This window comes from Octopus bimaculoides, chromosome 20, assembly GCF_046866305.1.
Source record: "Octopus bimaculoides isolate indiv1 chromosome 20, ASM4686630v1, whole genome shotgun sequence".
Lineage (NCBI taxonomy): Eukaryota > Metazoa > Mollusca > Cephalopoda > Octopoda > Octopodidae > Octopus > Octopus bimaculoides.
The window spans coordinates 6094392-6118397 of NC_142947.1; the positions used below are offsets into that span (position 1 = coordinate 6094392).

At 36.8% G+C, this 24006-nt stretch overlaps 1 protein-coding gene across 2 annotated transcripts in view; it reads right to left on the reverse strand.

Moving 5' to 3' along the window:
* Window positions 1-4400: 4400 nt before the first annotated feature.
* Window positions 4401-24006, reverse strand: part of LOC106878465 (uncharacterized) — a 51085-nt gene continuing 31479 nt past the window's right edge. For both annotated transcript variants that reach the window (XM_014927680.3, XM_014927681.3), the window contains 5 exons: window positions 12663-12788; window positions 10212-10325; window positions 7353-7466; window positions 6266-6379; window positions 4401-5190 (listed from right to left, as the gene is read on the reverse strand). In XM_014927680.3, the coding sequence (XP_014783166.1) occupies window positions 5162-5190; window positions 6266-6379; window positions 7353-7466; window positions 10212-10325; window positions 12663-12788 (497 nt within the window). In that variant the 3' untranslated portion in view covers window positions 4401-5161. The remainder of the gene's footprint in view (window positions 5191-6265; window positions 6380-7352; window positions 7467-10211; window positions 10326-12662; window positions 12789-24006) is intronic.

The following is a 24006-nucleotide window of genomic DNA, read 5'->3' on the forward strand; positions in this document are numbered from 1 at the left end:
AATAACAACAATACCACCACCACTAACAAAGAACAAAACTTTTTTGTATAAGATGTCCATATTTATATTTCTGCCTGCTTTACTGCCAACAAAAAAAAAAGAAAAAAAAAAACAATGAACAACAAAGCTTTGTACAAAAATGTATTTTCAGTGAAATTAAATTATTAATTTGTTCTCTGGCAGACAAAAATTCATGAAATTTGCCCTTATTATTATTATTGTTGTTGTTGTTGTTTGTTTGTTTATTTATTCTCACATCCTCTGTCCATCATTAAATATGCCCCTACCCCCTCTCCTCAAATTCTCAACACCATAAACAAACTAATAAATAAGCCTCAACGTCTTCACACAACTTGCTAGCAACGTCTGATATATATGTGTATTTATATGTATGTATTCATATATATATATATATATATATATATATATATATATATATATATTTATATATATATATATATGTATATATATATATGTGTGTGTATATATATTTCTCTATATATCTTTATATATGCATGTACATACATTCATACATATATATATATATATATATATATATATATATATGTATATATTTATATATGCATATATATATATATTCATAAGGTCCAGTGTTTCAAGTCTTTATTCTATCATTCGAAACTGGCATGAAACCATACTGTTGTTGAAAACTTGACATAGACCAGGTGCAGTCAGATATCTTCTCCCAGTCCACAACGTATCGATGCGAGTGAACCTATTATCAAGTTTCGTCTCAGAGTTTGTTTTTTTTTGTTATCTGCAGCAAATGGAACGAAGACCTTGCATGTTGTGGACGGACACCTTGTTTTCTAAATGCAATGATATTCCTTTTGAAAATAACATTCTTGTTTCTTTTTAGTTCTTAAATGTGTCAGCCAGGTTGAGTATGTGTGATATAATGTTTTGGTCAAATAGCCACGAAGTCTTTTAAAACTGTGTTAATACATTTAAAAAGAAAATTTTTAGGATACTTTCACATATTAAAACTAAATTGTATGTCACTAAACACACTAGTCTTTTAAACGGTTATCCTAACTCTACAACTTTGTAATTGTTTAAGATCAAATCGTTCGCCAAACAAACAAATCCAGTTCTGAAATAACATAGTCCCTTTCCCTTCTCCAATCCTGACCTTAGATAAAATGCAACAACAAATAGACCACAATGATAGACAGAGGAGGTAATTTATTGAGAGATAATTTATAAAGTTTCAGGCTTATTATTTTCTGCAAGAAATGTTTACCCAAAGCCTATTTTATCTCATTTTGTGGGGCGGGGATGTATTTGTTTTTACCCCACATGTTTGCCATGTCGCAGCTTTCTATCCTATTTTTATTCTCTTTGTAAAGTTATATTACATTGTATCTCGCAGCTTATTTTGTACATTAAATGATAACAATAAGTTTGTGTGCGTGCGTATCTGTATGTATGTGTGTATGTGCGTGCGTGTGTGTGAGAGTGTGTGTGTGTATGTGTCTGTGTGTGTGTAATTTCTGGTCCGTCATCCGTCAATTTCTGTGTTATAAAAGCCATAAATTTCATGATATAAAACAAATTCAAAAACCACGATGATTTGTTGTTGTTGTTGTTGTTATTATTATCATTATTATTGTCATTGTCGTTGTTGTTGTTGTTGAAGGCGACGAGGTGGCAGCATCGTTAGCTATGCCGGACGAAATGCTTAGCGGTATTTCGCCCGTCGCTACGTTCTGAGTTCAAATTCCGCCGGCGTCAATGTTACCTTTCATCCTTTCGGGGTTGATAAATTAAGTTTCAGTGAAACACTGGGGTCAATGTAATCGACTAGTCCCCTCCCCGCCAATTCTTGCCCTGGTGGCAAAATTTGATACTATTATTATTGTTGTTGCTGTTGAATCACCAAAGCGTATCGCTCCTTGTGTTTGCTCTATTTTCAACGTTGCCCGTTTCAACCAATCTTTTTTATGTGTGTTATGCTTTGTTTTATTGTATCGATGACGATCGGTGTTGCCCACTGATCCTTTCAGTTTTTCGGCCCCTTTGGAGCCATATTTTAGTTTTTCAGTCTTCGAAAACAGTCTTTAAAAAAAGAACACTATTTCATTGAAAGCCATCGTCTGCCAGAGATACTAAAAGTATATAAACTATTGAAAGACATGATGCTGTTTTTTCTTCTTTGAGAAACTTTCTTCATAGATTTGTGTTAAAAATTCAATATTTATCAGAACGAGGTAAACGTTGTCACAAAAAGAATTCCAAAAATTACAGACGTGTTTCGTCGCAATTGTGGCTTGTCAATGCCATGTACTCCGAGTGAAGGCGCGTGGTTACGTGGTTAAGGTATTCGGCGCACGATCGTCAGGACATGAGTTCGATACTTGGCGGCGCGTTGTGTCTCTGAGCAAGACACTTTATTTCATGTTGCTCCAATTCACTCAGCTGGCAAAAATGAGTAGTATCTGTAATTCAAAAGGCTGACCTTGTCAAACTCTGTGTCACACTGACTCTCCCTGAGAACTTCGTGAGAAGTACGCGTGTCTGTGGAGTGCTCAGCCACTTGCACATTAATTTCAGGAGCAACTAGAACCTTCGTCGACATCACCAACGGAGTGCCAGTTGTCATTTACGAAGACGATATTCTACCTTCGGGATATAGGAAGCAATGAATGATACGTTCACTTGATATATGTGCACTCGACTCCAAAGAAGTAAGAGGGGCTGGAATTGCACGTAAATTCATCTTCAGGGAACCAACATACAAAAAGCAACCTTAGCATTTAGCACATGTCTTGCTTTTTGTAAGCTGGTTCCCTGACGATGAATTTATGTGGAATTCCAGCACCTCTTACTTCCTTGCAGTAGAGTGCACATATATTTTGAAACATATGTAGGAATTAAAGGAACCTATTGATTATATGCGTTTTGCTCCATTTATTATTATTCTTCGCGTGCGTGCGTGTGTAAAAAGTAAGCAAGATTTTGAACCGCGAAGAATTTGTATCGGGCTTTTGTAGAGTTTTGAATTTTTTTAAACACTTTTTTTGCAATCTTCTGATAATACAAACATAGATTTGCCCACATTGGTATTTTTCCCACGGTTGTGCAATCATCTGTGACCGAGTTGGTCATGAATTTTGTTTATTCGTCATCTTTGAGATTAGTGAAGGGTTCTTGAACAGGAATTATATTTGTCATTAATTGTTGTGTCTTGAGACACTTGTTTTTGCTGCTTTACAGCAGTTTTGTTAACGCTATCCCCCTAGTTTGAAGGAGGAAGCGCATTATCTGTGTCTTCGTAATGCATGAAGATTTGAATTATTCAGACGTGACGACTTCTGGAGAAGAATTACTCAGAAGTTTGAATATTGCTGACCAGAAGACGGAAAAAATTAACGTGGGAAAAGAAAATGAATTTTGCGGCTGGTGAAAAAATTGAAGAAATTTATTTTAAGAAGGTCGACTTTAAAAAGTACAAGGGAATCCTGCGAAGGGAGAGGCACGAGGTAAAAGTGGCAGGAGTCTGTAACACTGGTGTGTGTAGTGTGAGAGGATTACAATCAAGAAAAAGTAGAACAAAAATACGTTAGAATTGTTATGCTCGTGTATTATCAGATAGATGTTGCCGTTTCTTTTTCCGGTGTTGTTACAATCGCTGAAAGCACTTGAGTCCAGTGCCCCAGCTTGGCCGCAGTTCAATGACTGCTACTAGTAAAAGAAATGATGGAAAAAAAAAATCTTCCAAGAGAGATCACTCTAAATTATTTTAGGCTTTTATGAATAAGTTACTTCCCTTAAAATAACTTCAGCTGTGAGACTTTTTTTTTTTCTGATAAAGCAGAGACTTAAGATCGAAAGGTGAAACTTACTATTACTACTACTACTACTATTCTGCCAGTTCGCTGGTAGAATCGTTAGAACACACAGGACAAAATATCTGTTGGCATTTCGTGTCTTCACAGTCTGAGTTCAAATTCCGTCGATATCGACTTTGTCTTTCTTCCTTTGGGGGGGATCAATAAAATAAATACCAGTGAACTCGACTAACCCCACCCCTGCCCCAAACTTTCAGTCTTTATGCCTATAGTGAAAAGAATTTTTATTGGATTTCCGATTTAGGAAAAAGACTATCGATTTTGAGGGGTGGGGGAGGGGTACTTATTTCATCCACCTCAAAAGAATGCTTGGGCAACTTGACTTTGACGGAATTTGAAGTCAAAGTTCTGATTCTTAACTTTCTGAGTTCAAATCCTGCCGAAGTGTCGATGAAGTACCAGTTAAATACTGGCGTTCGATTCCACTCTCTGGAAGAAACTACGGACCAACAGAACTCAAGGTGTGTTATTATTATTATTATTATTATTATTATTACTGAAATTTAATAAAAAAACGAAACAAGAAGAAAAAGTTTGATAAGTTTATTTCAAAAAAAGTTGGAAAATGGAATTAAAGAAAAAAAGAAATAGAAATTAGCTTTTAATTTGTAAGTCATTTAATTTTCTTGATTTATTTTCTATGAAAATTGCAGCAAAAAGTGAAAGAATGAAATATAGAAAAGAAAATTGTGTTTCTTAGAAATAGTTAAAAAAAAAAAAAAAAAAAGGCACCAGATGGTTTGAAGGGAAAATAATTTTGTTTTGTTTAACGAAAGCAAGTTACGTTAGGTTTGTTCGTGATTAACAACCACTGGAAGGCAATAATTCCATATCTTGTCACATTTGCAGATATTAAATTATGATAGAAAAATAATAATACAGACAAAAGTATGTCAGGTAGTGTGGTAAATTAAACAGATTTTGTTAAAATAAACCAGCAAAAGTAAGAAAAGAAAGAAATACAGAAATAAAAGGCCAATTTCGTTGAAGTGTGAGAGAAAAAAAAAGAGGATGTAATGACATGCAGAGAGAGAAGAAAACAAGATTTAAGATGAGGCTAGAATAATAACTATTATAATTAAAATAGTAATGAGGAGGAGGAGGAGGCAAGAAAGCAATGGCTAGCAATAAGGAAAAAAAAGAACTTTTAAAGTTTCCCCACCCCCTACTTTATCTTCTGAAGATTTCAGCCTTAATGTGAAAGGTTAAGGTTGTCTTAAGAAATTCTCTCAAAAGATTTGCCAACCCAGTGAAGAAGAAAGAAATAAAAAGTGAAGAAGCCAGCCATCTTAAGCAGTACCTTTTTCTTCAGCAATATCTGAAAAAAGAAAAAAAAAAGGTTTATAGAAAATAAAAGAAATTCCACAGGTAAAACAATATATTGACGCCAGGTAAAAACACACCTTTTTTGTCTTTAAAAAAAAAAATTTTAAATCCAAGTTTTATCCTTTTTAGTCTTTCCATCCCCACCCACCCCCTAGCAAGAAATAACTATTTTTCTATGGTTATCTGCCATCCTGGGGCTTTCTTGTCTTGCTTTTCCCCAAACAGAATCACCACTGGCCACAAACTCTTTCATTGCTTTATTACTTTAAGCCAAAATAATTTTTACCATCAGGTTCCAGTTTCACTTTGGCTAAACAAACCCTACCCGACCCCTCTTCCTGATTCCTTCACTGTTTGCACTTGAGGCTGGGAGTCCCTTCTCACTGGTCAGAACATTAAGTAGTTAACAAGAACTCCCACACATCCAAACTTGTTCATTTTACAGCCAGATGCCTTTCCTGACACTAACCCTTACCTTATTTGAGTAAGGGATCACATTTCACACAGCTTCAAAGGGACAAAGAGCAAAAACAATTTGTTGACAACAACAAAGAACACTTTTATACAAACAAATGCAGAAAAAAAAAACACAAACACGTGATAGTCTTCTTTCAGTTTTTGCCAACCAAATCCACTCCAAAGGGTTTGGTCGGCCCAGGGTTATAGCAGAGAACTTTTGCTCACGGTGGGATTGAGCCTGTAATCATGCGGTTGGAAAGTGACCCTTGGGAAACCGTACAGCCATGCTTACACCTTATTCCAGTTCTAAATATATTTCCCTCATCGATCCATTTGCTTACATAGAGCTTCGGAGTTGTCTCCCCTCGCTCTTATTGACTAACCTTTCTCACAACACGTGACCTTGATTAATGACGATTTTTTTTTCCTTTGTTGAATAAGAGAAATGTATCGGCACTGATTATATAAATCAGTTTGTGCCCAACTAAAAAAAAAAAAAAAAAAAAAAAAAAAAGGCCCTATACACGGCTGTCAGCTCCAAAAATGCTAAACAAATTTCACTTGTCAAACAAACAATGCATAACAGAAATTGAACCCAAAAAACTCACCAGCCTTGGTTGGCAATACTCCTTTCTCACAAGTCTTTGTGCATTTTAAATCAGCTTTGTCAAACTTGTTGATGGAAGCCTTCAGTTCTTGCTCAGTTTTTTCTTGTTTAATTGCTAAAGAAAAATTTCAGAATATTAAATGTAGCTCCAAGTACACACACAAACTGAAGTACATACCAGAAATATCAGTTTCTAATATAAACAGATTTCAATTAAAAAAAACAGTAAAGTGCCATTTTATCATCGTAGTCATTCTGACATCTACTTTTCAACAGCTGGGTGCCCTTCCTATCACCAACCCTCACCGTTTCCAAGAAAGGTAACATGTTTCTGCCATGACCAGATAGGTTTCCACAATAGATTGCAAACAAACAAAACTGCACTTCTATGAAGGTGATGCCTCTTTAAAATGGTATTAGTTGGTTCAGGGCTACAGAGAGGACTTGCTTAAGGTGCCAACCCAAAGCCACATGGTTGTAAAGCAAGCTTAACCAATGTCCAGAAAATCTGTCTATGTGCTGCCAAACTGACCCCACTTGTGCTTGTGCCATGTAAAAAGCACTCAGTCCATTCTGTGGAGTGGTTCATGTTAGGAAGGGCAGGCACCCCTCCATAAAAAACCCTGCCAAAACAGACAAGTCTAATGCAGGCTCCAGCCTGGCCAGCTTCCGTCAAACTGCCCAACCAATAGGAGGAGGGTGTTAAACGATGATGATGATGATGAGGATGTGGATGTATGTGGTTCCACTTCTTGTCAGTCTTGAAAAGAGCAAACTTTAGATCAAAGATTCTCCATCCATGACATTCACTCCCCATTATTTTGCATATCTGGCACTAGATATGGAAACAAAGGTTGGCAACAGGAAAGGCGTCCTGTCTCACTGAATCCCGTCTGATCCATTCAAGCATGGAAAAACAGAAAATGATAATGGTCATAAACAGTGAATGGTTGAAGGAATGTGTGCCTCCTTGTTATGAGATCCTGGGATCAGATGATGTTACTCATATCCAGACTTCTTTGAAAAACACGTTTGGTCAAAGGACAGTATGTTGATGTTGATGACGATAACCGTAAGCAATCACTTACTGTCTTTGTCTGGAAGTGGATTCTTCTCCTCCACGTTCGCATGTTTTAGTTGGTTCTTATCAAATTCGGTAATATTGCTTCGGAGTTCTTGTTCTGTCTTCTCTTGGTCAATTTCTAAATTTAAAGAAAAAATTAAAATTAGAAAAGAAAAACAAAAACTAAGTCACTTCGGAGGTGTGAAAAGTCTATTTACAAACTCAGAAACACTTTTTTTCTATATTCCATACAGTTTATTTGAATTCATTAAAATATTTTAATAGCTTTCAAAATATAAGTTCCTTTGTCCTATTTGTCCTATTTGTGAGAGAGAGAAAGAGAGAGAGAGAGAGAGAGAGAGAGAGAGAGAGAGATAGAGAGAGAAAGAGAGAGAGAGAGAGAAAAAGAGACTGTGGGCATTTGTGTGGTTAGGTGGAAACTCCAGAAATTGTTTGACTGCCAAAGTCAGTCATTTCAAAATTTTATATTCAACCCATACAATACATAATAGCATTTTGTCAAGTACCAAAGTCTTTTGTTATGCAATTATGACTGGGCCACGACAAATACTAAAAGTCTTAATGACAGAAGCTGTTGGCTGCTTCTTATTAGGTTTCAGCACAAATTATCTATTCACGCCTACATTCTACAAGAACTGGCTTCTTTTACAGACTTGGAAACTTGAAAACTATTGGACAAAAACAAAAGAGCAAATAAGAAAACCTGAGAGGGGGGGGGGTTATATGACTAAGAACAACAATACAATTGTTTTAAATGTTTATGCAACCATTATCATTAGTAAAACAGTCAATGTGTGACAAAAATATATTTAATTCTTTCTCATTAAGAGTTAAGAGTTAATTGGTGAAGAAAGATTTCCGACAATTAACTGGAAGATAACAGAATCCAGGAAAAGTTTGTGGTTAGGGTCTGCAACCACAAAAAATTATTTGACTTAATTTTGTAAAATTTGATAAAGTTGTATGGAATGGAGAGAATCTTTGAAGAAATGATTTTAGTGAGAAGGGAATAAATTCTTCAAAGAAAAACTTCAACAGATTTGAAGTAATTATTTTCATAAGAATTTAGTTAATTCGTTTCCAATTATAGGAAGGCAATAAAATTCTCACACCAAACTTTAAAATGATTTTGTTTTTTTAACTATTAAGTAAATTTCAGGAGTTATAACTTGATTTTCTCAAGAAATGAATTTTATTTGGATGAAAACAGAGTTCTATGCCAAATGTTGTTTTTTGTAATCTAGACATAAAACAATCTCAGGCAAAAAAAAACGACAGCAGCTTTAAAGGAGAAAATGGCCTTTTAAGATTTGGACAAAGAAGTTATTAGGGTTTGAGGAGAGATTAAAATGTGTGTGACTTATAAAGACCAAGAAATACAACAAACGAAGATTCATTGAATATTTAAAAGGGTCCATTTCGATATACAATTAAATACAAATTAATCACATTTACAAAATTAAATCAATTTAAATCAATTTATGATGGAATGAGGATTAGAGTACATCTTTAGTGGGTGGGAGTACATATTTCTGCAAGGAGGGGACATTTTCTGCTCCAGAGTGTTTGGCGTTCTAGAAACAAACAAAAACAAAAACAAAAACAACATTAAAAATGAAAATCTCTAAAAGCTATGTTAGTAACAATTTGAGTTAGTTTGAACCAAAACTACAAGCAACCCTTTAAGTATGAACATACACAAAAAAGGGACCAGATTGGAAGGAGAGCCTGGTTTATTGATCGATTCATTCAACCTGCATACCCCCAACACACACAAGCTGACAACACTAAACCTATTTTTGATACAATGTATAACAATAAGTCTGTCTCTACATTCCTAAACAAAGACAACAAAGAATGAATATACTTGTATTACACACACACACACACACACACACACACACACACAGTAACAAGAGTCTACTCCTAAAGACTTATTACAACCATATGTGCATGTTTTATATATCACACCACACATTTTGTTATATCTGTTCACAAAAGAGATGATGATTAAACAATGCAAAAATGTTGAGGCAGCGTGCAAAAGAAGGTCCCTCTAACTCAGTGGTTCCCAAACATTTTCGGGCTGTCGCCCCCTTAACATCCGGGCCACGTTCCTAGCGCACCCATCCCAACCAACCATCACAAACCTCTTTCTGAAGCAAATTCAAAGCAACCGTATTTCACCAATAAAACTTCATCCAATGAACCCATTATTTTGTTGTTTTTACAGGAATCGTTTCTCCATTATCACCCCACTTTTCTTCAAGGTCCTCTTGGAATTTTCCACTGTCCCTAAGGAGGCAATACCACCCACTTTGGGAACCACTGCCTAATTTATGCCAAGAAGAGAAAATGTCAACTTGTAGACATAAATACATACAGGAGAAAAAAAGATTAGCTTTCTTATGAGCATCAAAATGATTACTTTCACATTTTTAATACATTCTGGAAGATCTGAATGTGTCCATAACACATATGGGACCCTGAAACACCTCTGTTTCAACATTGTTGTCTTCTCAGGCAAAGGAGACCCCAAACTAATGACTAACAAGAGCTCAGGGCTCTTGTTTATAACTTCAGCAAACAAAACATTTGCTGATGCATGTCTGAAATGGTGGCAGCCAGTTGCTGTTACATACTTAAAAGGCTCTTGAGTGGTTAGTAACTAAAAACACACAAGTTTAGTAATTAAAAAAAAATATCAACTGAAAGCTAAGGTTGTTAGTAAGAAACGCTGAGGGTTATTGAGCAAAATTTTAAGCACAATTAAAAACACAAATCTATTCAGTTATTCGTTTGTCCACCCAATCGCATGATGCATGCCTCAGCATATGGTTAAGACTTTCTGCCCATGACCAACCTGTCTTGTCAGGTAAGTTTATTTTCTCTTGGGTTTCAGTTGGGTTAAGTTTTGTCTTATCAAAACTACCAATGGAGCTGCGTAACTCTTGCTCACTTTTCTCTTTGACAATATCTAAGGAAAAAAAAACAATAAAAACAAAAAATAGAAAAACAAAGACATTTGAGGAAGGACTGCTGGTGGCAGTGACTGAAGGAACCAAAAGATTAAAGAATAATGGAAGGGAGGCAAAAGCTGCCAATGGAAGTCACTCATCACTCATAAGCACAATTAAAAACACAAATCTGTTCAGTTATTCGTTTGTCCACCCAATTGCATGAAGCATGTCTCAGCACATGGTTAAGTCTTTCTGCCCATGACCAACTAGTCTAGTCAGATAAGCTTATTTTCCAGTCATATCTTTCTACAGATTATTTCTTAAATTGAAATCCTGTATTTTTTCCCCCAAAATTTTAGAAAAGAATTTACAAAAGGCATTTGGTTGAAAGAAATAGACCTGTCAGGGTTAGCCAAGTTCCTCAGCCAAAGTTAGTGCTACTTGGTTGAGTGTAGTGAGGGCTAGGGCATTGCAGGACTGATTATCAGTTAGGGTTTGCTTGAATTAAGGGGATTATCTACTGGACCAAGTTAACTCAGATTCCTTGAATGAGAATCTCTACATGGTCATCCATACTTGCTAAAAATAGCAGTCAAAACTTCCAACTCACACCAGTCACCAACATTAAGTTCACAGTTGGTAAAATAAATGAATGATTGTGGTTGGTTAACACGGCCAATGCAGCCTGGGGGTCATTCAAAATACTAGAAATAGCAGCAGCAGCAAATCTCCATTTAAATCATATCCTGCTATCTTAAAAAAAAAAAAAGTACCATTGGATAATGTAGACTTATATAGAAGTGAAAGTCATGGCTGGATTGTCTTATCAGTATAGTTAACTCCCGATAGACTTAGAAACGAATAAAGATGAAGTCTTCAAATGATATTTCACAACTTAAAGGGTTATGGAGACTCCCTTTTATATAGGGGTGGGATTTAAAAGAAACATGATGAGCCACAGGTCAACCTTGATTGAGTAAGCCTTGGATCAAAGCAACCCAACCATGACCTTCCCATCATTTTTAGGAATATCTAGAACTACATCATCTAATAGCTCCAATGTTATTTGATTTGAGGAAGGTGTGACTTATTTCGATCAGGTGAAAACTTTAATAAATCTGAATCAAGAATTTTCTTTTCTTTCTGAGAATAAAGCAGAGAAGCACTCAAGACTGGGTTTCCTGTGGCTTTGGAATCCATTTTTACATAGAGAAAAAATAAAATTAATGGATTACTCGGTCAGTTTTGCAAAAGTAGTGTAGCTACGTAATTGTCAACGGGTGTGTGTGTGTGTGTACACAAACCAGTGAAAAAGTATCCGGTTATAAATCCGACCAATGTGCTTGTCACCATGACAACAGTGAAGCTGATGGATGCAAACAAAATGCGTGTTTTGTTTGTCTTCAAGGTTTTAATGTCTCCTCTTTAAAACAAACGATTCATTGCATAATTATTTCTATAAATAGTTTATACATCAAACAAATGCTCAAGCAGTTCTGGGGTGACAAAGGAGCCTCTTTATAACATGGCTTCCTTCTAGAAAGAGTCAGCTATCTCTCCCTCAAATTATTGTTGTCATAAAAAGGAAGTTCACATTGTGATTATGTGGCCCTTGATAGAGAATAGGGTTGTTTGATGAGGGTTAATCTGGGACCAAAACAATAACTAGGAGCTAAATAGGGAGCCCTTAAGGTGGTTACTCAAATAGCACCCAAATCTCCCTCAAAATACACTCCTACAGCCTTGAGAAAATTGAAGACCACAATCTTACACACACGAGAGAGAAATAAAAGGCAGGATCATAACTGCAACATCTGATGAGATCAGCTTTAAGGAAGTTGACGACCTTAGGGATTAAAAAAAAAAAAAGTACCATTCAAGGGATTAATAAAATCAATGTCCTGCCATCCCTCCAAAACGTGAGTGTGACTACTGTCAGACCCCTCCACTCCAAAACGCAAGTGTAACTATTGCCAGATGTCTCTTTCTACTCTTCAATCAAGGAAGGACACCGTTTATAGCATCCGAGGCAAAGTAATACAACTTAACTCTAAGGACCAGATTTCATTTTCCCATCATGCAGTAGCAGAGGTCCCAACCAAACAAGGACATCTGTCAGTCAGGAATTCAAAGGACAGCAAAAGAAGGACCAGGCTTACAAAAGAAAGAGAAAAATGGGGTCAATTTGTTTGGTTGAATCCGTTCCAAGGCACTGCCCCAGCATGGCTGCAATCCAATGACTGAAACAAGTGAAAGAGTTAAAGAAAATCATTAATTTCCCTCCCACCACCTCCCCACAGCTATTCCACTTTTCAGGCCCTTAAAAGGAAAAAGGAAACAGTTTCAATTCTCACCAGTTTTCGTCGGAAGAGCCGTCTTCTCTTGGACATCGATGTGCTGCAGGTCGTCCTTCTTGGTAGTTTTGATTTCATCCAAAAATGGCCGGGGAGAAGTGGTAGTCATCTTGGAATTTAAAAGGCCTAAAAATATTTAAAACACATTAAGTTGATCAGTTAATAAGATTATCGTTTGTTACTCATTTAAATATCTTACAGCTGCATTATCAAAAAACAAAGTTTAATCTCTAATAATGAAGGGAATTGTTTGAAAAAATTAATCTTATTTAGAAAAAGAAATTAGTAAAAATAAAAATAGATTGTTTACAAGCGAGGGAAAGAGAATAACAGCTAAAAAAAAAAAAGAAGTTAATTGTAATCAATTGAAAAAGAAGAATTTTTAATTAATGATGAAGAGGACAGTATTATCAAAGCCAGATTGAAGAGAATTATAACCAAAATTATATTTGACAAGATTACTACTGCCAATAGCCTTTTACTTTTCCAACCAGTAAGGTGTGATTGAAGGGAATTTTAGCTGCTATTTCTAATAAGTTGACCAATATATAAAAGACTTGTTGGTTTCTGAGAGTGAATAACATTACAAACTAAAGTAGTCGTATGTTGGTTCATAGGTGTGTAGATGTGTGTATAGAAGGCATTGCCTTAAGTCCTGTTATTGAAAAGGGACAGAGTAAGGAGGTCGGCCATAGATGCCCTGTGTCAGACGATTTGACTGAGGACTGGTGAACCAGAAGGCTGCACCAGGCTCCAATCTGATCTGGCAGAGTTTCTACAGCTGGATGACCTTCCTAACACCAACCACTCCGAGAGTGTAGTGGGGGCTTTTACGTGCCACCAGCACGATGGCCAGTCAGGCGGTACTGGCAATAGCCATGCTCAAATGGTGTTTTTTATGTGCCACCTGCACAGGAGCCAGTCCAGCAGCACTGGCAACGATTACACTCAGATGGTGCTCTTAACGTTCCACTAGCACAGATGCCAGTCAGGCGGTGCTATCATCGGCCACAACTTAAGAAAAACGTTTCATATTGCTAAGAGACAATTTTCAATAAAATAAATAAATTTAAAACATCAATCATCACAGATTGGTAGGCTTTCTTAAATGAAAGTTGTTTAGAATTACTTGGAAGGAAAAGAAATTTCATTTATAGATATACAAGACTATCTCTGTAAGAATATATATTTGGCTGGCACCAAATTTCATTCTCACACTTAACAAGCAGTTCTTTCTTGTCTGACAGCATCAAAATAGACAAGAACTGCAACACATGATACCCTAATCCTCCTCCTCAAAGAATTTCTTTTTAAATTTCTCTTTCAACAGTTTTTCACACCCACACATTTTCTCTCAGAATTTTTGCATCTGTTTCTTTCATGACTGTATAGTGAAAGGTATGGCTGTGTGGTTAAGAAACTTGCTTCCCAACCACGTGGTCTTGGGTTCAATTCTACTGCACAGCACCTAAGCAAGTGTCTTCTATAGCCCCAAACTGCCAAATCCACTTGTGAGTGGATTTTGGTAGATGGAAACTGACAGAAGCATGTACTCTCATCTAGACATAACACAATTGTTGTCGATAAGCATCAGTCATACTACAAGTGATGTTTATGAACGAACATTCCATTTAAAACATGTCTGTCCATGGGGAAATATCAGCTCATGTCAAAACAGGTGAAGAATGGGAACAGGAAGGCCATCTGGCCATAACAAAATCTGCCTTAACTTACTCCAGCTGAGCCACGTGTATATTAAATGATGATGTATCACTAAGTACAAGTCCTCTTCAACAGTTTTTCAGCATTTATTACATTTTTTTTGTAAGGTTTAGCATCCCAAGATCAACTTTTACCATTCTGATCTCTTATTTTCTTTGGTCTTCCGCATCTACTTGAATCCCCTGTTACTTCCTTAACCAACTCTCATCATCCGTACCCTAACCCCAACTCCTTCCTTCCACACATCCAGCTTTTCTCCCAAATAATATACAAATTGTGTTGAGCATCACTGCTTCATTTCTTTTCACTTTGTTCATATCTTTTAGGATTCTATGTTAATGCCAGACGATCAAATGATACCAGGCTTCATAAAACGGTTTTTCCACTCAGATCAAACCCTTTGTCACCCTCAAAGCCAACAGCTCCCTCTACTTTCTCTTTTTATTCAGACTATATGATATCTTTAGAGCACTCTTCCATCTTGCATATCATCATCACCTTTTAACTCTCATCCTCCTAGCTAATATGCATTGGACAATTAGAGAGGATCCAATGGCCCCCAAGGGCTGCACCAACAACCAATAGGTACTCTTTAGCCAAGCAGATTCTGGAGTCACATAAAATGAAATGCCTTGCTCAACGATGCAATGTGCTACTCAGTCCAGAAATTAGCCTAATCAACACAATCACGATGGATGTGTTGGGAGATAAGAAGAGTACAAGGAAGCTGTCTTCATTCTATTCTATTAATATAACATTCCACTATATCCGTGTGCTTTTTTGTCAACAAAACACATTCTATGAGAAGATCCTGTTTTCAATATCGCAAGGAGAGACATTATTTAAATACAGTTTGCAGGGACTGGATTTTCCCTTCAGGCTTATTTGCTTCCACTCTTTAAAACCATTTCAGGACCACATTAATTGTGAAGCTCTTGTGATTACCTTCAATGAGTGAGACCTATCAGAGCCTTGCTCAATCTGCTAGAAACAGCAACCAAACCTCCCTCAGGTCACACTATATTCTTTAAAAATATGTATTTGTACATTGGAGAATGTAAAGGACTCAATAATCACAACTGGAATAGTATTTTCTAGGGGTCGACTGGATTAGAGCTGATCTGGAACTAAAGTGTTCTGGTATTTTTTTTTCTTCTTAATTTACCAAAAAATAAAAAAAGGATACAACTGGTCTGTTTACCATTATTATCAATGCTGCTGATACCATCACTAACCCCTATAGAAACCAACCAAGAACTATCCACATTGGTGCTGAAACTGGTAATGAAAATGGCAACCAAATTTCCCCTCAAATCTCATTATTATGGAAAAAAAAATACATTAGACGCCATTCTTTACTATTAAAACAGGATGTCACAAATGGAATGTCTTTGATCATAAGTCAAAGTCCAGCCTGAACAACCACCACCACCACCTAAACTCGATGCTTAAAATTCTGATGGAAACCATTTTCTCCACACACCCCCCTCTTTTAAAAACAATTATATTTGAGATTTCTGTTTTGTCCTAAATATTAACTGAGGTCACTTAACATATTTAATCTATGACTCATTAAATATGTTAACGCAGATAAATAGCGAAGCGGCGGTGGTGTGTGTGTGTGTGTGTGTGTGCGTATTGTTATCTAGGGAGAGTCAATATGTTAATAAATAATAAACACACACACACGTTGGTTCAATACCATTGCCTTATTTTACAGACTGATGGTTTAGGCGCCATTTGCATGATTCTGATGTGGAATAATTCCTTCGGGTGAAGATCTAATTTTAATTCAATATTTTGAGTAGAAATTACTCTGGAATCAACTTCTCTCCAAATGAACTTCGGATCAGCTGCCAATGAGAAATTAGGGACCAAATAAGGATGAATGGCAGAATTCCTGGCACATAGGATAAAATAGCTTGCAGTAGTTAATCACATCAGCAGTTCAAATCCAACCCCCAGGGTACACAGTGTCAGTTTAAACTTGTTAGTCATCATATTTGATGATGATGATGATTTCTGTCTTCATTCCAGTTAATTTAGAAAATAATGCACTCATTATTAAGCAAAGTGATAAGAGCACCACTTGAAAATCAGAATGACCTCAATAGAATTCATTTTGTGATAAGCATTGCAGACGAAGATCTTGGATCTTGGATCTTTTCTCTTTGGCCGCAACTGTAGAAATTTGAAAGTTTTGTGAAAATTTTAAAATTTGGTGTATTAATGTAATTTTCCATGCTGAATCTCAGGAGATAATTTGCTTTTTCTAGAAAGTTTTTTAATAAAAAGTTACAAAAGGTTTAAAGTTTGATTGTTTTTACGCAGTCAGAAAACAGGATTAGAAAGCTATCATTTTATGCGTGACTTCATATTGTCAACTGTAAACAAATTCTGCTTTAACACATGCCAATCACTTGTAACTCTTAGTTTTTGGAATTTTCAAAACAATTTTTGTAAATTTGTATTCTACACAAGGAATTCATACAATTATGCAAAAAAAAAAAAAAAAAAAAAGTTCCTATTAATTTTGGTATGTCTCATGACCACCTCATAATTCATATTTTAAGCATTTAATAAGCAAAAAACGACCATGTGGGTAAGCAGCTTGGTAACAGTGTTTGGTAGATGGAAACCGTGTGGAAGCCAGTCATGTGTGCATGTACATGCATGTTTGACCTTCACCATAACTTGACAACCAGTGTTGGTTTGTTTACATTACTATAACTTAGTGGTTCAGCAAAAGAGATTGATAGAATAATAATAGATTACGTAAAATAAGTACTGGGCTGCCCCAGAATGGTCGTAATCCAATGACTGAAACAAGTAAAAGATTAAAACTCCATGGAAAGAATGGCATGAGAGAAAGAAAGAAAGAAAGAAAGAAAGAAAGAAAGAAAGAAAGAAAGAAAAAGGAGTGGTTTAATGAGAGGGGGGGAAGGTGGCGGAAGGGATTGTTGTTTAGTTTAAGGATGGGCAAAACAATAAAGCAGTCTCTCTCCTCTTCCTCCCACTTCCTCAGTGACTGTATGTGCACACACACACACACCGTTTGCACCAACGAACTTGACTAGAAACTTCTATTTACAAGTTTCACACAGGATGTTTGTGCGATGGGGTGGGAGTGGATTTAAGCTGATAGAATTGAGATAAGGAGAAGAGAGAAAAGTTAATGGAGCAGAGTGGTAGGTAGCAGCATCGGAGAGAGGAGGAGAATTGGCGGGGGGGGGGGGGGACAGTTGATTTTTAAAAAGCTCTACTTTTATAATCAGAAGAACCTTTCTGCTCTTGTGTTGGTGGAGGGGGAGGGGGGAGACATGCTTTGCCTCTGGCTTCATCTGTGTGTTGTTTCATTAGACTGTGGCCAAGCTGGAGTACTACCTCAAAGAATTTTTAGTGGAATGAATTGACCCCCAATACTGATTTTTTTTAAACCTGGGACTTGTTCACTTTTGCCAAACCTTTAAGTTACGGGGATGTGAACATCAGTTGCTAAGCAATGGTGGAGGGCAAACACAGACACACAGATCTATACACACACACACACACACATGTAATGTACACCACAGGTTTCTTTCGGTTTCCATTTACCAAATCCACTCAAGGCTTTGGTCGGCCCAAGGTTATAGCAGAAGACACTTGCCCAAGGTGCCACGCTGTGGGACTGAACCTGGAACCATGTGGCTGGGAAGCAGGCTTCTTACCACACAGCCATGCCTGCATCTCTCTCTCTCTGTATGTATGTATATATATATATATGTACATACATACACACACGCCACTGGTGGACAACCAGTATTGGTTTGCTTACATCCATACAACTTAGCAGTTTCACAAAAAAGACCAACAGACTAAGTATGAGACTTTGAAGTCCTTTGAAGGCATTGCCCCAGTATGACCACAATCCAATGAGGACTGAAACAAGAAAATGATTATTCTCAAAATCATGTGGTACATTTCAAGAGAAACATGGTAATGAATGCATTTGGGTGAAAGAAGGGTGTGGTCTGCATCAGAAATGATGTTCGCCAGAAACAGCAGAAAGTCTTTGTGGTATTTAGTTACATCTAAAGTTTAAATTTCACTCAGGAAGGGGGAGTTCATTCATTTTGCTGGTGTGTGTTTGGGGGGGGGGGGCATTCATAGACAGGTTGGTTATCCAAACTTTCTACTTTTAAGTAATCCCAACAAAAGTACTTCATTAGATCTTCCAAATGACAAATTTATTTCACTAAATTTTTCATTATTTTTTAAAATTAACGAAAGCAAAGGCACCACATTTCAGTTGTATTCAGTCAAGGGCTGGACAGTGGGAAGACAGCGGTCTTCCCACAATATTCCCTTTTACTAGAAACTTAAACCCAATGGCTTAGTTACAAGGACACAAACTGACATGGTGATCAAGCAGGGTGGCTGGCAACAGATGTTAAATTACTAATAAAAAGATCTTTCTGTTATGTTTTTCTTTGTTTGCTTCACCATGTGTGTGAGAGAGAGAGAGAGAGACATATAGAAAGAGAGAGAGAGAGAGGGGGAGAGAGAGAGAGAGAGAGAGGGAGAGAGAGAGAAAGAGAGAGAGACATATAGAAACACACCTGACAGGCTTCCAGTTTCTATTTACCAAATTCCCTCCCAAGGGATTGGTTTAACCCAACGTTCATATATTAGAATACACTTGCCAGAACCCAAAACCAGATTATTGGAAAGCAAACTTCTTAACCACATACCCACACAATTATTTGAATTTCTTTTCTTTTTTTTTTAAAGACATGTCCAAAAAAGAGTGTTTTCTCTGGCCGCTTCCATCTCCTGAGATTAGCAAAAAAACACCTCCCAACACCACTGCTACTATGACTACAGAAACTGGTTCTGTCAGCAAAACCAGAAACATTTGGACAGTGAGCTCTGGTTCTGGTTTGTATATTTATTTTTGACATCCACCTTCATAAAAAAATAATCCACCCTCACAATAATTAACTAATTGTGGAAAAAAATCAACTACTTGGGGAGGGGGTGCGTTAATAGAACACTTTACACACACACACACACACACACACCAAATAAGAAACGTGAATCAATACGATTAGTCTCTTAGATGTGACTGCTTAGAGCTAGAAACAGCAGCTAAATCTCTCAAATCACACCAACTATCTAAAATGTCAAGCAGGACACAATGTAGCCCCTAAAAACAAGATGGTCTTCCCTGATATACATCTGCTTGGTCCACACCAACTTGAAATTTCTTAAAAACAGGGCACAACAATGACAAAAAAAATAATAATGCCTCTCAGATTAAGTTTCTTCCATCAGGTTCCAACTATATTTCCAGCTTAAACATTAAACGAGAGAGTTCTTGAGACTCATTCATTCACAGACGTCGCCCACCTCCAATTCTTTTGATTCCACAGAGTAACATAATCCAAAGTACCACACCTAACCTTCTGCTCCAAGAGACTCTCTACGTGGTGCTTCAGCCTCCCAGAAATAGCAGGTTATCACTTCTGAGACTGCTTCTATAAACTTCTTGTTTAATGGGATCCAAATTAAAATCTTCCATCAAAATTTCATTCCAAGTACAAAGTTATTTTACTGAATTTTTCATTAATCTCCAAATTAATTAACAGAAATATAGTAACGAAAGGATACTCTACCATTTTATAAAAGACAAACGCAAAATGGTTAGTTTGAATGTCTTTGAACATTGCCTCCCACCCACTTTCAAACAAAACTGACATGGCAGCTACTAACAGACTATTTGGGTGAGGGTGAAGTATAACAAAGCTTCATAGAGAGGGTAGGAGGTTAGAAATGGGGGGGGGGGGGGGAAGAGAAAGTTAGAAATGGAGGGAAGGGGAGGAGATAAAATCTTTCTACTCAATGTCTTTTATAAGTCCAAGACAAAAATGTCTTCCATTAGTCCAAGAAAATTCTATCATGACACCATATATTTGCATAATTTATTCATACAATTATACATATGTAATAGATTAATAATTGATTTAGCACAGATACAAAAATTAATTGTACAAATATAGGAGAAAGAAGCAAAGTCAAAATGAAATTTATTCTAAGCTAAAGACTTCAGCCATTACTCAGAGTCTCAAGTTTCCAACGAAAAATATGAGGAAGTGGTGGGAAAATGCCGAAAATAACTGTTGGAATTTATGTACAAGAGAAAGAGTTTAGCCCCAGTTCAGCCGAGGTCTGATAAACTGCTGACCAAAGCCATTCCACCCATGAGCATCCTGCCTTTCTCCTTCCTATGTACAGCATTTCTAGTGATTGCAAAAGACTCAACAATACAGCTCCTAGTTTATTCAGAGCAGAGGAGAGAGAGAGTGAAGTGTGCGAGCGTCATAAGCAAAACCCCATCATTGAATGTCTCGTTAGAGGTAAATGAATAAGATGAAGGTGAAGTCTTCCACAGCCAAGAGGGTCCAATTCTGTAGAATATCAGAACCAAAAGGCAAATCCCACCTACACACACTTTACCAAACTGTTGCCATGGTCACACATGGTGAAAGGCTTACTCTACAAAGAAGCTCTGAAACATGTAAATATAATTCAGTCTTAGTTCACCACTGCAGTCGTCCATCCATGATTGGTCAGCATGCTAGTAATAGCAACTAAATCTCCAAACCATATCTGAGGGACATCTATCATGTTATCCTACATCCATTGTCCAAAAGAAAAAAAAAACATACCCTACCCATGCCAGTATAGAAGGCAGACGTTAAACAATGATGATAAGAATCAAATGATGTGTAGGAGGAGTGATGATGAGTGAGCTGAGTGATGATGAGTGAGGTGAGTCACACAGACACACACACAAAGTGCTAGAACTACAGATTGGTGCCACCCTGACTGTTTCCACGTGATTCTCTTTCTTTTTTACTGAAGTTTTGCAGAAACACATTTTCAAGGGTGAAGATTGTGATCGGTTCATCCCCCCCCCCCCCTGGGGCTGTCCCCAACTTCTTTTACTTCAAAATTCTTCTGATTTAAATATTATTTGAAATAACAGCATTATGTAATCTATTCCCTCAAAAATGTCTTTCTGCAAGATATTTAGAAATGTATTTTAAAAGACAGTTTTATGAGGAAACAAAGCCCAGAAGAGTGACAACGATCCTCAATTACAATGGAAGAGATTTTAATTTTAGCATTAATCATAATCTTACATCCTCAAAAACATGGCTTTGCATTTTTCAGAAAGTTATGAGGAAACAGTGCAAGTTCATGGGGCACTAAACTGTAGTTATACCCCCCCCCCACTGCCTGGTGTGACTTTTGAAACTATGTTGAATCAGTTGTTGCTGTTTGATTTCAACTCTGATGAAAAGAATTCCTGCCATGACCATCCTGTCTTTTTCTTATATGCAGACGAACGAAAGACATTATCCAATATATCATCATTTGACTGCTGTTTCTAGTAAACAGAGAGACCACGTAGAGGCTCCAGGAACATGAGAAAGGTTATCATGGCTGAGAATGATAGTTTAAACCTAATCAAAGTGTTCTAGCCATGACCATCCCCACTAAGCCAATCTTATCGAAATTGCATTCTTCTGTAGAAAGATGACATGATTAGAGAGGAAATTTCACTGCATTTTCTAGCAAACTAGATGACCACATAGAGTGAGAGGCAAAGGCATAATTGGAAGGCTTTGCAGGAATAGTGGAGCCGGGACTAGATTGTTTTTAAAGGGTGCTGAGGGTGATATGGAGATTTGGCTGTTATTTCATGCAGGTCAAACAACCACAAGGAAAAAGGTTCTAGGGAGAAAGCTTTAGGGGATTGGTGAAAAATCTCAGAAGAGTCAGGAGAGGAAAGGAAAGGAAAGAGAGAGAGAGTGTGTGTGTGTGTGTGTGTGTGTGTGTGTGTGTGTGTGTGTGTGTAAGTAATGAGAGGGGTATGGTAAGAGGTAGTGGGTTGAAGGATAAGAGTAGCAGTGGAGGGAGGGAGGGAGGAGGCAAAGAGTGTGAAAAAGGATTTACAAGCTGTTGGTTATGAATGGCTTGTGGAAGTTGAAGAAAGGGTCAGATTGGAAGGTAAAGTAGGGGGTAGTTTAGAGTGGGGAGAGGAAGCAAGCAGTGGAGGGGTCATAGTAACAACTATCCAGAGGTCCCAGGTGAATATTGATGGTAGAGGAGAGAGAGAGAAAGACACGTTTCCACCATCTCTTTTAGACTATCAAATGTTATTTCATTTATTCAGATCTATTTTTCAGAATAGGAGGAGTGAGGTTTGGTTGTTATTTTCAGCATGTTGAGTGGCTGTTTAGAAGCTCTGCTGCTTCTGGGACACGTCAATATTGTTAGAACAGAACCAAATGAAGCAAACGCTGTGGTCGTTCAACATGCTAGAAATAGCAACTAAATCTCTCCCAAATCACACCCAGTCTCCAAACTGAATATGCTGAATAGAAGGGGACTTGATGTTGGGGAAACAAAGGATGTATTGTAAGAATGGAAATGTCAAGGGACACGACAGTCATTTAGGACCAATAAGGTTAAGGTGGGGTGTGAGGGTCTTTTAGAGTTAAAGCAGCTGAAACCACAGGAATGAGCCTTCCCAATCCAGCCAAACTGCTTTATCAGAACTTTCTGAAAATGCTTATTAAATACAATTTTTACAAATAGATTTCAGAATATGAAAAAAACCGAGCAAAGTCAAGGCGTGTGAATTATAAGAACCTGCTCACTTCCAAAGACCCTTCTCACCCACACAAATTACGATATAACCCTAATCTAGACCAGCTTAAATGTATTTACAGAAATTTCATCAAAAAATATGCCTTTTTCACAAAGTCGAAATGTGGAAGAGTATATATCTGCAGTTTAAAAGGCATAACTACAGTTTCGTGCCCATCACCACACCCTATTTGCTAGAAACTTTCTTTAAAATACATATTTTTTAATGAAATTTTCCAGAGATATTTTGGATGGAGTACATTATGAATGAGAGGGGGAGGGGTGAAAGAAAAAACTTAAAATAATTTTCTCCCCCTTCCTTCTCCAGGAGAATTTTGATAAATGCATATTTTTCATTAAAATTTTTTAAAAATACGTTTTTGATGATGCAGAATAATTCTTTTTTTCAAACTTTATCAAAAATATAATTGTATTCTACATCTTCAGAAACGTATCTTGGAGAAAAATTTCCATTAAAAAAAATATTAATTTGAAGTTTAATGAGATGGGGGGAGGGGGTGAAAATTACCCTGGAAAAAAAAAATTGACGTTGCCACACCCCATCACTGCAATCTCCATCATTGAAAATATATTTGAAAAAAATTTTCAAAAGAATATTTTAAAGTAAGTTACTAGAAAACAAAATCGGTGCGGAGTACAATTTCTATAGTTTTGTTTGGCAGAAACTAAGAAATAAGTTGAAACCAAAGATGCTGTAAAACCACTTATTTTAATCCCGACTTAATTATATTACCTCCTTAATTATATTTAAATCTTTTAAAATTCTATTTACAAGAGTTGACTAATAACGTCATAATTTTTGTTTTTTTCAAGCGTCAGAAACGAGTTTCTTTCTCCGCGGTTATTCGAATGGCAAACAAGAGCAAATAAATTTCGCCCGAAAGTTGTTAGCAAATCGTTATAA